The following is a 17,063-nucleotide window of genomic DNA, read 5'->3' on the forward strand; positions in this document are numbered from 1 at the left end:
GTCTTTGAAGCTAACTTTTGACGCAGGTGAGACATCCATTTTTATATTGTTTTCGTTGCTATTTGGCGATTTGAGCGGGATAGATTGAAAATTTTGATTTGGATCCATTGAATCCAGTGGTATGAAAGTGATTTTGGCTGGAGTATTCTACAGAGAAGAAAGATGATTTTGCTTTCCAGAGAGAGATGAATATTAGGTAAAGTTGATAATAAGATATTGAATATAATTTTAGGAAGAAATTTTACTTTAATTCAAAAGTTTGATTTAGAGCAATAATAGAGATTGAAACCGCAATCAAAAGAAGGCATTGAAAGAGGAGGGAGCCATTATTTAATTTGGTAAAATCGTAACATGTAAAAGAAAGTTTCTAACATACATCTCAACTTTTATCTACACAAGTTAAAAATAATAAATATTGAGATATTTATAAAATTTTTAAAGTGAATTTTTTTTTTTTTTTTTTTTTTTTTTAAGTAATTTTGTAACTTAATTTTTGATATTTTATGTCCGGCCCCAACTTTACCTACATGTCAATCCCTCTTTGTTTTGTCCCAAGCAGAGTCTTTCTGACCGCCCGGATTAATAAATAGACCCAAACTGGAACCCATTTTCACCCACAATTCCTCGAGCCGCAAACATGCTGCGAACTCCTCAATTATTTCTACAAGGAAATCAAATTGTATGTTTTCTCATGTTTGTCTGTTGTACTGTAAAATGCTGTGTTTGTTCTGTTATTGTTTGATTAAATTTAAAACTATTTAGCCCCCCCCCCCCAAAAAAAAAATGTAAAAAGGAAAGTAACCCTTTTTTGGTTTGGTAATAGTCGAGTTTCTGTTGGTGACTTCTTTATGTTGGTTTTGCTTTATTAATTGTTAGCTCTATTGTACTGTTTGATTTTAAAATTTTTGGTGCACCCATTTATTTTTTTAAAAAAATTATTTACTTGCCCAAAGTTTGAACAATCTTTGCGAAAATACTGGTTATGTCACTGTTAATATTTAGTTGAAGTGTTCTTTCATGAAACTAGTACACTGGGGGTGCTGAAAGTTAATGAGTTTTAAAACTATTGTTGTTCTTTTTCTGCTGGGTTGCACTCATGAATTACAGTGATACTGCATAAACTTGGAAAAGATGCAAGCTAAAAAGTTATTAAGAATGTGATAGAAGGATACATAAAGTTAACAAAGTGAAGTGAAAGTTGTATAGAACAGTTATAAGACCAATAATGTTACATGGGAGTGTTGGGCTGTTAAAGTCGAGACACATACATAAAGATGAGTGTCGCGATATCCCATGCAGAGATGGATGTGTGGTCATACTAGATTAGGAATTATCACATTTTACAAATGATGCAAGTAGCATACAATGATGATAGAATGAGAGAAGGTTGCTTGAGAAGGTGTGGTCTCTTCCTACATATATCTCTAGTGCACTAGCATGTAGGAGCAAAACCATAGTAAGTGAAGACGCCAAAATGAGACGAGGTAGATACTTAACATTTCATAAAAGAATGAGGGGTAAAGATAGAATCAAGATCACATATAAGGAAGTTGTATAGAAAGATTAACAATACATTGGAGTCCACGCAGACCTAGTTAAAATAGGGCATTATGAAAAAAGAAGGATCTATAAAAGAGATACGTATTGTTTGGAATTAAATTCTAGTCAGGTTAGAGCGTTTAATTTAGGTCTTATGTTTCTAGAGTCTTTTAATCCTACATGAGATTATATGTTAATAGAAATATAGAGAACTTTTAATACTTAATTACTATTGTTTTGAATAGGAAAAAAATATTACTGTTGTTATTTTGTTCTTTGTATAATATGGGTCTTTGATGAGATTTAATGGAGCGACACAGTCAATGAGGACACATATAACAGCCCTATCTTGCTTGAGATTGAGGCACATTGGTTGTTGTAAGATATATTTTATTAACTAAATGGATGTCTTTGTTTAAGGGTATCTTAGCATTTCTGTGTTCATATCTAGGTATTGTTATTTCACATTCAATCCGCACATAAATTATAGATAAATGTTTATGCAAGTTAAATGATGTACTATTTTTGTGGGACAAAAATGATAACCAAACGCTATATCAGTAATATCAAGCACTAAGCACTGCTGTATTAGTTGGGTAGAGTTTAATCCGTTATTATCTTTTCTATGCCAGAAACTGAATAGGCTGTAATTATCTATCTTAAAGATGCTTCAGTGCTGATTCTTTCTGACTTTATCATTCCAGGTTAGTTGAAATGATAACAAAGTTGAAGCGTTTCCCGCATTTCTGGTGTTTGGGAGCTCAAAGGCTTCTGAATGTGCGGAGGAGTTCTATTTACCATGTTTCTGATGATTTGTTGTGCAATAGATTTTGTACTGTGACTAAGACAATTAATACTAATCAGCAGCCAACAGTAACTGAGTCACCAGAACTTCCAGATTGGGTTAGAGTTGTAAAGGAGGAGGAAGCAGTGGTTGAACCGGAAGATGATGACTTCTTACTTCCCTCATTCTCAGAATGGATTAAAAATGAGAAGCTTCGTGCAAGAGAAGTTGATGTGAGAGGTTTGGTGAGTGATATGACTGAAAATGATGTTGATAAGATCAGCAAAGTACTGAGGTTTCATTTCAAATCACCCGATGCTGTTGTAGATGCGTTGAATGATTGCAGATTTGATGTTTCAGAATGTTTGGTTGAGCAAATTTTGAAGAGGTTCAGTTGTGAGTGGCTACCTTCTTACGGATTTTTCAAATGGGCAAAAGTGCAAAAGGATGTCACACTTTCCTCTGATCTATATAATCTAATGGTTGACAACTTGGGGCAATCAAAGAAGTTTGATCTTATGAGGGAATTGTTGGACGAAATGAATCACTTAAAGGGATATATTTCATTGAATACTCTGAGTAAAATCATGAGAAGATTTAGCAAAGCTGGTAAATATGAGGATGCCATAGAGACATTTACAAGAATGGAGGAATTTGGTGTACAGAAGGATACAAATGCGATGAATTTATTACTCAATGCATTGGTGAGGGGAGGAAGTGTGGAGCGTGCTCATACGGTTTACCTAGATTTGAAGAATCGTATAGCTCCATCAGTTCAGACATACAATATCTTAGTGCACGGTTGGTGCAGAGCTAGAAAAATTGAAGAAGCAAATGAAACCGTTAAAGATATGGAGGAGCATGGTTTTGGCCCTGATGTGGTTACTTATACTTGCTTCATTGAAGCCCATTGTCGTGAAAAAGACTTTCGCAAGGTTGATGCTATTTTTAAAGAGATGCAAATGAAGGGGTGCTCACCAAGTGTGGTGACATATACGATATATATGAAAGCTTTAGGGCAGGCAAAGGAAGAAAATAAAGCCTTGGATGTATATGAGAAGATGAAACAAAATGGTTGTGTTCCTGATAATTCGTTTTACAGCAGCTTGATCCACATGTTAGGAATGAGTGGGAGACTGAAGGATTGTTACGATATATTTGAAGATATGCCAAATCGAGGAGTCTCACCTGATACGTTCACATATAACACCATGATTACAATTGCTGCACACAGCTCTAAAGAAGAGGATGCTTTAAAATTTCTCCAGAAAATGGATGAGAATCAATGCAAGCCTGATATTTGTACTTACGCGCCATTATTTAAAATGTGCTGCAGAATGAGAAGGCCGAAGGTTCTAACCTTCTTATTGAACCACATGTTCAAAAATGACGTGAGCATGGATCTTGGAACATATGCACTTCTGGTTCGTGGTCTTTGTAGGAATAGGAATCTGGAGCGCGCTTGTGCTGTTTTTGAGCTAGCAGTGCTACGAGGTTTCCTACCTACGCACACCATGTACGATAATCTTGTCAAAGAACTTGAGAAAAGGGGTTTAAATGGCAAAAAGAAACGTGTAGAAGAACTGATGTCACAAGCTAAGCAACAAGGATCAGACGATTCATCTGAGAGACCTATAAAGATTGAAGAATGAACCTTTTTTATGCTGTACAATTATTTTCCTTCTTTTAGCGATATTTATGAAGCTAGTTTAGCTTGCATATTTCAAGTCTTTTTTATGCTGTACAATTATTTTCCTTCTTTTAGCGATATTTATGGAGCTAGTTTAGCTTGCATATTTTAAGTGCCCATAGTGTAGTAAAGATTTGGTTGAAAACATCATGAAAAAGGGCAGTCAGATGCACCAAGTTCCCCTTACATGCGGGGCTGGACTACAAGGGCTGCACCAACTTCCCCTTACATGCGGGGCTGGACTACAAGGGCCTATCATTTGCAGTCTTACCATGCATTTCTGTAACCTAGTGATTATTTTCATGGCTTGAATTATCATTTGCAATCTTACCATGCATTTCTGTAACCTAGAGATTATTTTCATGGCTTGAATTATGACCTCCTAGTCACATGACTATAAATAAATGCATTCCACGGAAACAGGCCAAACTTCTTGACCAGATTCAATGTTAAACATGGAACATGTATTTGATAATTCAGTAGCGTCTATCTTGAACCACCTTGTCACAGACATATTTGAATAGTAACACGAAGAATTAAAATTGCTGTCTCATTTCACGGGAGATCAGTGAAATCAATCTACTGTTTTGAGTTGATCTCTTTGTCCTTGGCTTTTGCCATCCTACAGTTCCCAGGAACTCCTCTATTAACCTGAAAATGAACGATTGAAGAGCATCGGATATCAGAGCAAGGACTATTAAAACAGAAATTAAAGGCTACTAATTATACTCACATGCTGCAAATAGCCTTCTGTGAGGAAGCCAGCTCTCGATCTGGAAAGCTCTCATCCAAGCGATAACTCAACCAAACATACAGATCCAAAACCTTCCAATTATGACAATGAATTTCATTAAAAAAGATGACCAACAAGGGTATATTCTATTTGAAATGGTATCCAGCAAACACCCAAACAGAAAACATCAGAGCAGATAGCAATGACCACATTTAGCAACCATCTTGATATGCAGTGGACCCTAGCCAAAAGTACAAGATATGCCATGCTTCTTTCTAAAGAGCAAGCAAACTTGGACCAGTTTCTGTTGATAAAAAATGTAGTCGCCAAGTAACATTATTTACAGCAGTTTGAATGCACACATTAGAAAAACAAGTTTGCACCATGATAATAATATGCTAGTCAGTAACAGGAGGCAAGTGATTTTTCAAATTTACAGGCAGACTGTCATACTCTCAACTTCTGTTCCAACATCCAAATGATATGACTTTGTTAACCCATTGGATAGAATAGAGCAAGAAATGGTACATAGGAACAAACTCTGGTCAAATTCCATCTACACTTGCACAAAAGGATACTCTTTACAGTTGAGCACCATAAATATGAGTCAATCCATCAACTTAACCTTTCCGTACGACTTAGGGCCAGCTACATGAATCCTCCATATCTCTGTTCCCCTTTATCAAGGCCCATTTCATCCAATACTTGCAAACAATTTCTTTTCGCAAGCATACTAAAGCTTCACTAAGATCACTATAAGTGCTAAGATGAGCACAACCAAAATGCTTTCATAAACATAAAACATCATATGTTAAAGAGAATATAAATTCAGAAATCATTCTACACTTGTATCCAATCACTCTTAGCGTGTTTGGAGATAACAGATCCACTTATGGCATTGACAAAAAGGACTGCTCCCTCGACTAAAGGTTCCTCAACCTCCCCCGCTGAACTGCTTAACAGGTATGGACAACGTGTATATAACAAAATAAAACATGCCAACCTTGTGAATTGATTCAAGCTCCTTGAGCGCAGTATGAGATTTTGGCACCTTAAGCGTCCCAGGAGTAAATATTTCTCGCAGCTGTACCAGGCCATTTTTAGAATAATTTGTTGCAAACTGATGCATCAAAGCAGTGATTATTAAGATACTCATCGAAAACGACCATCCTTGAAATGCTTAAGGTAAAAATCAGCTTACTTGAGTGAGGCCTTGAGATGAAATGTCATCATCCATGTCAACAGGACTACATATGACAAATAGAAAAGAGTCAACGCCAGAAGCCTTGTTTTTTCCTAAATTATGGATATGTTCACATGCATAGAATGTTCCCTGTTACTATTGCCAAGCTACAGAAAACTACAAAAAAGGTTACAGCTTTCACTTATCTTCTCTGTAAGAGCCAAAGATGTTACCTTATACAGAAAAGATATTTATCGTGCAAACTGAGGGGTAGTGTATCAATAACAGCAGCAACTTTCTGTTCCCGCAGGTAAAGAACAATCAACCAAAAAATAACACAAAGTTCAATAATCCAACAAAAAAAAATATAAAATGAGAAACTGCTAGGACAGAAAACATTGTAGAAATTAGAGAGTCTGCTACTAGGAGGAAAGAAAACAAAGTGAACAAGAATACCATACCAACAACTCGTCACAATTAGCAATGAAATAATGTTCTGATAACTTGGCATTGTCCACAAAATGCTCCTATAAGGAAAAAGGTAGATTAGTTCTGAGTACTCTACTAGCAATCTCGCAGAAAGCAGAAAGGGAACAAACCTACTGTGTAACAGTTTCAGTGGCGAACTCCATTGTATTAGAAACATTTATTAACATTTTACTTTTCCTTCCCAATTTTCTAGTAATGACATAAAAAGAACACATAAACTCACACGACAGAGGTCCTTTGCAAGTTATAAGTAGATGATTAAAAATGTATTTCAAGGAGAATCTGAGTTGGTAACTCACCAGTATCTCATGTAGTCCATGCGTTGGATGTAGACGAGAATACATGTATAAAAGGTCAAAGCTTGGAAAGAGGCCAGCTCGCTGCATTGTAAATTTATTGCTCTTGATAAGACCATCCCATTAAAATTGAAAGCATACTAAGAAATTTATCTCGTAGGGGAGACTGCCTCTACAATAAAACGACAACAAATGCAAGGATAATATTCCAGAATTATTAATTCAGCCGCAAGCCAATCACCTCAAGTACAGGAGATGGAGAATCCAGTGAGGAATGAAGTAATGGCAGATCATCTGCGTCCAAGCAAGTTACTTCACCAACAGGAAATTTTGATTTGTACCTGCCTGCTCTTCCTACAAGAAAGTTAATCCCCAAAATAATCACTTCACAGAATATTGACACTTGATATGCGTAAGTGCGTAAGTTTTGGATGATGTTCACATAACTCCTGAAAATACATCGAAGTGTCCAAATTTAGATTTGAAGAATACTTGGTTCAGAAGTTGGGCATTTAGTAAACCTGCCAAAACAGCTATTCAGAAAGCCCAGCATCCAAGACACCAAGGAACAGAAATTGGGAAACTCTTTACGAACAGATATTTCCATCAGTAATCGGACATTTGGAATAGAGTAAATCAGAAAAAACAAAATTAAGAAGATTTCCACTCGGATAATAGCTTTTCTCATGACACAGCATTGTTCTGTTCCAAAACTTAGCTCTTGTTTACTCAGTACAACAAGCAACGGTGACTGATGGCTTCGGATGCCAGGAGAAAACTTCTCTTAAGCCTCAGGTATCATCCACACCTCGTACTCATTCAGTAACTCGACCCCTTTGTCATTCTTAAGCTTTCCAAGTGAATAACTTTTGAGGAAAGATTTCTACTCAATAATTTTGAACAGAGAACATGTAAAAACAACTCTGGCAATGGAGTTCTTGTAATTGACTTCCACAGAACACTCTACCAGATGTCATAACCCTATACACAGACCTTGGCGAAAGGAGGAAAGTAAAGAGGAGAAACAAGAGCTCTTCATGTGACAAAAAGCTTTACAGGAAAAGGAACATAGATGAGATACAATCACATTGTAGGATATCCATTATACCTTGTCCAGGGGTCTCTATCATGCTTCAATATTCCTAATATATAGCATTTTACTACATTACAATGACTCAGAAAGCTTCAGATGGAAAATATGCCTCCCGGCCCAACATCCATCCTCTTTGTTTTTCGTGTATGTTGTTCTTTATTTTATTCAGTAAATGGTGTCCATTCATATATATTATCTCATAGAGTTAATAATTTACAAGGAAGGAGGTTATGATGAATGTAGTTACAACATTAAGTGTCAATTTAAAAATGTCTACTATAATTTGTATATTAAAAGGAAGGAGGTTAGTTGTGTCTAATCACAATATTAAGCTCCTTACACTTCACGTATAACAGTCACTGCTTTCATATTTTAAGAAGTAAGAGAAATCAAAAACTACTAAACCATTTTCAACCACCTACTATATTAAAAGGAAAGGGATGATACAAATTCCAGCAAAGACAAGTACTCAATCAGATCGGACCATCTGTACCAAGTTGCTCTCCAGTAAAATAACATACCTGCTATCTGCTTTATCTCTGGTACAGTTAGGTCCCGCAGTTCAACACCATCAAATTTCTTTAATGTTGAAAATATAATTCTAGAAATGTTAAGGTTAAGACCCATCCCAATTGCATCACTTGCTACAAGAACATCAGAGTTGCTGCTTGCATCATTGAACATTGTCGCCTGCAATCTTAAATAAAGTAATTACTAGCTAATTTGCCAGCATGATGATAGACATCAAAGTAGATTTTAATTTAGGCAAGTCATCACATGGAATACCATAAAAGCGATTTAAACTACGTCTCATCATAGCACACTGAAGGACAAACGCCAAAAATAAAGAGGAAGATAGCTCATATACTAGAAGAATAAGTCTGGCCAGATACAGGAAAGCCATACGGTAGTAAATAGTTGATGATTATAGAGAGACTCTACTAGGATGATAATGTTTATAAAATGAGTTATCCTCAGCCTGAACAAAAATGGATTGCAATTAACAAGAAAAAAACACAGGCAGCATCAACTGTGGGAATACTCAACAGGTGACTGGACAAGGGCCAATCCTAACTCTACTGTAGACAAAAGGAAGGATCAGAAGTAAACCTGTCTAGTTCGTGTTTCTGGCGGCAATGAACCATAAACAACAGAACAACGATGCCTTCCTCCAGCTTCAATTTTCTTCTGTTAACATGAAGAACAATAGTATGGATCAGGATAAGCAGACTTTAAAATCCAAATTTCAGTTATCCTTTGAGCATATCAGGAAAAGTTCATTGGCTATTACAAAATCTCAGGGTTATGAGAAGCAGAACTCGATTTAACTCGTATAAAATTTCATCAATTGAATACCAATTGATTTCAACTAGCTCCTATTACCCAATTGTGCGGTGATTACGGTTTGCCAAGCCAATTACTCCAGTAATTAAGATTCACTTGCTCTAACTTCTCCTATCAGTTTAAACCTACTATCTAACAAGTTACAAAAAAGCAGCACCAAATTTTGACTCATCAATTGCTCTACTAATTTATAATCTCACCTAATTTCAACTACTTCTATCAGTATATGCATGCTATACAACAAGTAACCCCCTAAAGGTATTTTCCTCTAATATGACACTCTTCTTCCTTTCTGTCCTACTGCGACAGGGGTGGCCATGGCATTAATGTGTAAGGTTGTTCCTCACCTTCATCTTGTATATTTCGGTACGCGAGAAGGTGACAACACAATCACCAGTCCGTATGTTGGAGAAAGATCCCAAAGGAACCTTTAATGGGACAAGAGGTGAGAGCCTCTCATAGTACTGAACCTGGCAGCAAAGGGAAGCAAGGAAAATCTCATTGATTGTAGCAGGCATATAAAAAATGAACATAAAATTACTAGAACAAATAAACTAGGAAGCAATGAACAAGTAGCTTGGAGTATCAAACTGATATTATAAAGTGCATTTACTAAAAAAAGAAGATACAAACTCTCCAATCACGAGGATGACAATAGGAACATCATCTAATATTGTTTCTTGCATAAAAAATGGCAATGGTCACCAAACAACCAAAAGATCTTATCAGTAGGAATCGATCTCAGTTGTAAGATTTGAAATCATGGCATAGAGGACCCTTTGATTTCCAAAGCCAATAGAAGGGAGCAAGAGAAGGTCCGCAGCATGTAGCATGTAGCACTAAAAGACCCCTGACCCATCCAATCTAGTTATTCTCTACCCCAGAGCAGTACATCTCGCAATTAAATTTGATTGGTAAAAAGCAGAGGAAGTACAAGACAGGAAGTAAAAAAGAAAGGTAAGGGGTTATGATACAAGGTAAAAGGAGGAAGTAAATGCCATTTTCAGCGATAAGTCAGCAATTCGTTCATCCGCTTCCTTGCCCACCTCGGAACCAGCCATAGAGTAGAGTACACGATAGACTATCCGCTATCTATACCTCCTAGGCATAGTTATTGAACAACTACTTCAAGTGACATGTGATGCTTTTTAAACAACTAAACTTCAAGTATCTCACCCATGTAGGATTCCTGATAACACTTTTTTCTTTCCTTTGGCGCTGAACTTAGTTATCTCTCATGCAAACAAGCCCAATCCCATTAAACTTTAGGCATTAGATGTACACATCAAGTTCAATGAGTATCATAATAAGACTATCAAATAAAAGGGGAACTTCACATGAAATTGTCCTTCAGCCTCGACTGTGCTGTTCAAGATTTTTTTTTTTTATAGGAGATATGTTGTCAAGATAAAATATTTTCAATGAAATAATGAGTTTCATTTCTGGAATCAAGGAGATGCAAAATAGCTTGTGTTGTTCAAGATATTCATTCACCATAGTGGCCTTTTGTAATATTTTGAGATTTCTTCTTCCCAACTACTATGGATGTAGTAACTTTTGGCAAACAACTCTTCTAGAGGGAGGGATCATGGATAGACAACAAAATACAGGCCAATAAAGGAGATTTCTCATCATAAAATTAAATACAACATTCAAAGAGTTCACAACTGTAATAAATTCATCATAATAGAAAGATTCAAAAAAAAAACAAGATTAGAAAACTTAAAAAGAAATTAACATGTTCAGGCAAAAACTCATAAAATTAGTTTGCAAGCTCGTGTTTTTGAAAGTTTTCAAACGCGCACCACCTTTTGTTCGAACACCAGAGAAGAAAAGCTCAGTACCTTGACAGTGTCTCCAGTCACTTTGAGGATTTCCTGAACAAGAGGAACAGCTGCTGCATCTCCACACAGATGCAACTCGTTAGCAGCTAGTCCCAATAACGCACGTGTAAATGAAAAACCCCTTGACCTACATCCTATAATCTGAACAAAGTTGATGTCATACACAGTCAATTATCATAGGATACAAGAAACAGTAACCTAAGTTGCGTGGACTCTTCACTTTTGATGCCGCACCGTGTTAGATTCTCCAAAAATACACTACTTTTGGCGAATCTGACACGCACCCGCTGACATTTTTGAAGAGTCCGAGCAACATAGACAGTAACAAACAGAACTGGGTAACTGTGTAATCCTTAAATAGGCATTAGCAAAAAGAACACATTTGGTTCAGAAAAGGTGATGAGGCCTAAAGAAAAGTCTGACACCTAAGTCCCACTTTCTCTTTCTTAACATTACAAGACTGAAGGCCAATATTAAGTCAAATTTATAGTTTTTGCAACCAAATTTGAACTTCTTAAAGAAACTAGAAAGGCTTCATAGCATGATGGAAATATAGGAAAGGAGGAGAAACTAAAGGGAGTCTCCTCCTGATTTCACTTCATGGTGCTCTCATAGACCATCATCGATATGTGGAGTATATGTACCACCAAATCCTCTTTTAGTACCATTTTTCCTTTCTAACAGAGGGGCTGAAAATGAGCTCTCTTCACAGCCCTAAAGGTATTAGGAAGAGATTTAATCAGCCTGCATAATAACTTCTTTGGTAGAAAATCCATCAAGATCCCTCTCACTCCCCCATCCCTCACTCACTCACATCGAGCAACAAGATACTCCTTCCATTCACTTTTATTTGTCCACTATACTAAACATAGATTTTCATCGAGAAGAAAACATATCTTTTTCATGATTTACCCTTAACATTAATTACTTATTACCCAAATCAGTTACTAATACTTGAGACGATACACCAATTAATATAGGTATTACGGAAAAATATACACTTCATTAATTATTTGGGAGTAGATTGACATAACCTTGTCATTGTACGTGAAGTATTAGAAGAAGACACTATTAACTAACAAGGTAGGAGGTAAGCCAGCTTCACAAAACTCTACTACTCGGAAGATTCTGGTCTCAAAAACCACTCAAGGTGCATTCATGTAGTGATTCCAGGGCCCAATTAGCCATTTTGGTAACAGGAATTTTATTGCCTTAGTATTTGGAGAAGAATGTACTAGCTGCTAAGGCTGATCGAGAAACTAAGGTTTAACAGGAGTTTTAGCAGTTGACATCTACCGAAGCATTTGATGCCCTTTTGGTTTCTCTATTATCAGTAAGGACATGGCCATAGGTTCAACTGAGATGGTCAGGAAAGTCAATTAGCTTCCTTTCAAAGAGATTTATACAGAGATGGCCAATTCCTAAAGTTACCCAGTCGCGGTGCTACTAGATAGAAAATGCTTTCAAACAAAGGATCAACTCTAAGGTGCCAACTCTACCAAGAAACATTCTATTAAGTAACCCTCGATGCGTCTACCAGATCCAGAAGTGCAGAGTCACAGTAGATTAATTGGAAGTGGCAACTGTGAATCCCTAAAAAACTATGCTCTCGTCATACAGGTCAGCCAGGAAACAGCTCCACTATACCAGGCAGGTAGAAAAAACACTGACAAGTTTTCAACATGAAGCTATAAGACTGAAGATTCCTAGGAAAAGGAAGATTAGTTTCTCAACATGAAAGGCCACCTATGAGTCTATGAGATGACTTGGCTTTGACACATGAGAATACAGGGGATCTGGCCAGGTCACTCATATTTTATGTGCAAGTACACACACATAAAACACAAAAATGATGACATTATAAGTTACAGGCATACCTGAATTTCATCAATAATCGCACAGTCGCAGTCAGATGAAACATCAGCCATCTCTACTGTAACAGACTTATGTCTTGCATCCTCAACTTCCTCCCTCTCTTGTCCAGTAATAAGATCACAAGGAACATTTGACTTGTTCAACCTTTTCGCAACCTCCCATGCCAACAGCCTAAGAGGACCACAATAAACACCTGAATGATAGATTCTAACGAGTTAATTTATGTGCTTGAGGCAATTACATTAATTGGAAGAAGAAATGTTAAACTCGGGAAAATTTCATGGTATTGACATTTACAGTTTACCAGAAGAACTTGACTCGAGCTGTTTTAGGGCATAATATGTTTTGCCGCTGTTTGTTGGGCCCACATGTAAAAAGACATTCCGGCATTTCTTGCGAGCAATTGGATACCAAGTATGCGGATGACTGAAATTTGAAATGGATTGCAATGGAAAATTCATGAAAAATCATACTATAGATTGTTTTCTTTTTTGATCAGGTAATATAAATATGTACAGAATGAAGGAACCAAAAAATAATAGATTAGACAATCTTCTTTCAAGCAGTAAATAAGTAACGAGATACAATTCTTACGTAAGGTCTGTAAAATCAACTTTTCTAGCAGCAGCGGAATGGCTGAATTGCCTTAAACAATTGCAAATACCAAAAGAAGCTTCTGCTTCCATATTCCACAGGAGCAAATAAAAATTCCCACCACCTGTCCAACAAGAAAGACCTAGAATCATTAATAATCGGTTGGCTGCAACAGGCTTGCAACTACAACTTCATAATTTTAGAAATGGCCAAATAGCAAAGGACATATTATACTCCACAAGTAGAATCAGTAAAGCACCGAAACATAAACTCGGAATGATGTTAATCTATGGCTGCACACATAGAATTATCTAAATGTTCCACATAGACTGAGCAGAAATCATTCTCACGTTTTCTCAATAAAAACTGAATTTTAACATGAGTAATCGTCCTATCTCAAGTAATCGTATTAGTTCTCCATAATACAGCATGAACATGTTAATAACATAACAAAAGAAGGAGATCTAGGAACTAAGCAGGTCTTGCAGTCCCAACCAACATCCATAATAGTCTAATAGACACACACCCTTCTACCATGTTACGATTTAATTCACATTCCTTGAGATGTGACATCGACATGGCACGTTCTAATTCATGAGTGAATTCTAGATAGGCTACCAGTAAATAATATCACCTCGCGCAGAAAATTATAAAGGACAAGTATGTATTATAATCACCGGAAAAATAATCTTTATATATTTCTGTAGACAACTTGATGGAGAAAATCAAGAATCAAAAGGTGAAAATATGATATAAATAACAAGAAGATCTGCACAGAAAGCAACCAACTATTCCTAGCTAACAGATTCAATTCTCTTGCATTTATGTGCAATATAAAAGACAACACAACTATGCTTAAATACCAAAGAGCTTGGTGTTGACTATATAAATCATTTCTTCTTTATTTTGACCTGATGCACATGTGAACTATAAACAACTGAATCTCAATCTCAATCTATGTTGCTCGGACTCTCCAAAAATGTTGCTGCAACCGTATCGGATTCTTCAAAAATCCACTACTTTTGGAGAATCCGACACACACCCATTGATATTTTTGAATAGTTCAAGCAACATAGATCTCAATGATGCATAAAATACAAAATCCTCATTTCATACAAGGAATTCTACATCAAATTCTTCGACTCCAAGCATAGTCAAAGTGCAAAAATTACAGCTTTCTCATCCAACATTCCTACAATATAGTAAAAGAACTTTGCAATCCAAAATATCTCACATTTACAGCGTGATACAATACAATACAACACAACACAATACAATACAATACGATACATTATGAAACAATATATAACAACAATCCAAACAGAGCAATCAATTGGAACTTTACATAACCATTATATATCTGCACACATGTGAGCATTTGCTCCATCTATTTTTGACAATCCAAAACCAAAGTTTAAGCAAATAAATATTCTAGCATTCTCTAAAATACTGAAACCAAAAATAAAAAATAAAAAATCTCCAACCAAAAAATCCAAACTTTTCACCTCCAGATTTTTCATTCTCCACTATTCCATACAATACTCAATTTTTTTTTTCTTTTTTCAATAACCGTGGTGGTCAGGCCAGCTTTTACGCACCTAGACTAAATCCACACGTAACTCCGTCCACCAATACTCAATCATTTTCTCAAAAACAACATTTAATATCTGCATACAAATTAGCAGTTGCTCCATCTATTTTGATAATTCAAAATCAAAGCTTAAACAAATGAATAGTCTACCATCCTAAAAGAAAAAAAAAAAACTCCAAGCAAAAATCCAAACTTTTCATCTCAAGATTTTCCATTCTACACTATACTATACAATACTCAATTATTTTCTCTAACATAACAAAGAAAAAAAAAGCTTTTCAAGAATTTACAAAAATAGCACTTTTTTGTTCAATATTTAAATTTCCAATAAAACAATGAGAATTACACAAAATAAAGAAAAGGGTACCAAGTAAAGTTGAAAATTTACCATGTAATAAAATCTTACGTGAAATGGTCGCCGACGGCGATAGTCTCCGGCGAAAGAGCAAAGATGCCATTTTTATTTTTTTATTTTAATTTTTTTCTAGTTTTTTTTTTTAAGAAATTGGATAATTATCTTTATTGTGAATATTGATAAAAATGGGTGTTTTTTTTTTTAGGTTTTAATTAAAAAAAATAGAGAAGAAGAAGAAATCATCGGAGGGAGAAAGGTGCTGAGAAAATTGTTGCGTTTGCTCCGACCGCCGACTTCGGTACTCAACTGTAACACACTATTAATTTTTGATAAAATTAATTTATTACTATCAAAGTTGATGTGATAAAATTACTTTATCATTTATTTTTTCTTAATTTCTGCGTTAATAAAAAAATTAACAAATATAGATAGATGAATAAAATACTTTTTGCTAAAAATACAGTGAATATCGTGCTCAATTTAAACTCGTGATATCGTAGTTCGAATAAGAATCTCTAAACTATTGAGCTATTTTGTTAGAGTTTTTGTTTCTTACCCATATTTAAAAGTTACTTTTCTTTTAAGTAAAGTCAAAGTATTATCAAATTATTTTTATTCTTTTTAAAAAGAAAATAAAAAAATCTTTGAGTAAAGTATGAAAAGCACATTTAAACTATTCCCTTTTTAAATTTTATATCTAAATTACTAATAGTGTGAGTTTCATACCTAAATTATCACGAATTAGTTTGAGAAACATACCGCAACAAATATGTGATGGTGTGTGCAATAAATTTTGTCGATATTTAGAGGTCTTTTGGCCATAAATTTTTTTTTTTTTTTGAAAAAAAAAATTTACTTTATAAAAACTGTGGTGCTTGGTCATGAAAGTTCCAAATGTAATTCTAAATTTGTTTTCACTTTTTTTTTTAATTTCAATTCCAACTTTTATTATTATTACATATAACCTCCATCTTTTAAATTTTTACACAAAGCGCTCTTTATAACTTCATCCAACCAATAGTGACAGAATCTAATTTCTTTTAGTATAGATGAGTAAGATTTCTTCAAACGACAAAAGAATGATATGTATGGTCACACACACATATGGTTAAAGATTGACAAATATTTGAGAAATCATATATATCCTTGTGCAGATTTTTTTCGCCTGATTTTTGTGAGCAACATCTTTACGGGGAGGGAGAGGAGAAACGTGAAACTCGATAATTTGTTCACATTCATTATTTGACAACGAATCTTTGTGTATTATGAAACACAACTGATCATTCTATCTCCTGTAGTTCTGGTGCTTGTTAAGAGAGTCATTAGTTATCAATCTTTGCTCTCGAGTGTTCTTTTCTTCGTTAATGCAAACTTGGTTCGAGAAATGGAAGTGTCTATATATAAGAATCACATTTGGTTATATGTTAGTAGGTAAATTAGTTGGTTGGGTGATTTTAATAGTTTTTAAAAGTTGGGAGCATAAAATTATATTTAATTTTTTTTTTCAAAAGTCTAAAAAAATCTTTCAAAAAGACATGGTCAACACAACTCCAACTTCAACTTCAAAAAAATTTAGTTTTCATGGTCAAACGGCTACTTAAAATATCTTGTTACATGACACTCCACATGTACAAAAAAATTTGGCACTTGAAA

At 35.2% G+C, this 17,063-nt stretch overlaps 2 protein-coding genes across 3 annotated transcripts; one reads left to right on the forward strand and one right to left on the reverse strand.

Moving 5' to 3' along the window:
• The first annotated feature begins 523 nt into the window (after nt 1-523).
• Nucleotides 524-4,117, forward strand: LOC107854482 (pentatricopeptide repeat-containing protein At3g22670, mitochondrial). The gene is made up of 2 exons (XM_016699491.2): nt 524-679; nt 2,244-4,117. Exon 2 carries the CDS (start codon nt 2,254-2,256, stop codon nt 3,973-3,975), a length of 1,722 nt encoding a protein of 573 aa, XP_016554977.2. The 5' UTR covers nt 524-679; nt 2,244-2,253; the 3' UTR covers nt 3,976-4,117.
• Nucleotides 4,118-4,404: 287 nt separating this feature from the next.
• LOC107854483 (ATP-dependent RNA helicase SUV3, mitochondrial) lies at nt 4,405-15,969 on the reverse strand. Of its 2 annotated transcripts, none has more exons than XM_016699492.2 (16): nt 15,444-15,969; nt 13,465-13,588; nt 13,175-13,296; nt 12,873-13,063; nt 10,996-11,136; nt 9,499-9,621; nt 8,918-8,995; nt 8,329-8,497; nt 6,956-7,068; nt 6,718-6,798; nt 6,391-6,456; nt 6,163-6,227; nt 5,948-5,993; nt 5,750-5,866; nt 4,747-4,838; nt 4,405-4,664 (listed from the first exon to the last, which is right to left on the reverse strand). In XM_016699492.2, exons 1-16 carry the CDS (start codon nt 15,511-15,513, stop codon nt 4,550-4,552), a joined length of 1,713 nt encoding a protein of 570 aa, XP_016554978.1. In that variant the 5' UTR covers nt 15,514-15,969; the 3' UTR covers nt 4,405-4,549. The 2 variants fall into 2 exon arrangements, with proteins under 2 accessions (XP_016554978.1, XP_016554979.1); XM_016699493.2 differs by having other exon boundaries at nt 15,462-15,903.
• Nucleotides 15,970-17,063: the final 1,094 nt, after the last annotated feature.

The sequence above is a fragment of the Capsicum annuum genome, chromosome 3 (assembly GCF_002878395.1).
Source record: "Capsicum annuum cultivar UCD-10X-F1 chromosome 3, UCD10Xv1.1, whole genome shotgun sequence".
NCBI lineage: Eukaryota > Viridiplantae > Streptophyta > Magnoliopsida > Solanales > Solanaceae > Capsicum > Capsicum annuum.

Bases quoted from the DNA above. Each gene is read 5' to 3' on its own strand.
- LOC107854482 (XM_016699491.2), top strand. From the start codon at position 2,254: ATGATAACAAAGTTGAAGCGTTTCCCGCATTTCTGGTGTTTGGGAGCT.
- LOC107854483 (XM_016699492.2), bottom strand. From the start codon at position 15,513: ATGGCATCTTTGCTCTTTCGCCGGAGACTATCGCCGTCGGCGACCATT. The intron at 13,589-15,443 runs GTAAATTTTCAA...CTTGTTGGACAG, and splicing joins ACGTAAGATTTTATTACATG to GTGGTGGGAATTTTTATTTG. The intron at 9,622-10,995 runs GTACTGAGCTTT...CTTTGCTGCCAG, and splicing joins TGACTGGAGACACTGTCAAG to GTTCAGTACTATGAGAGGCT.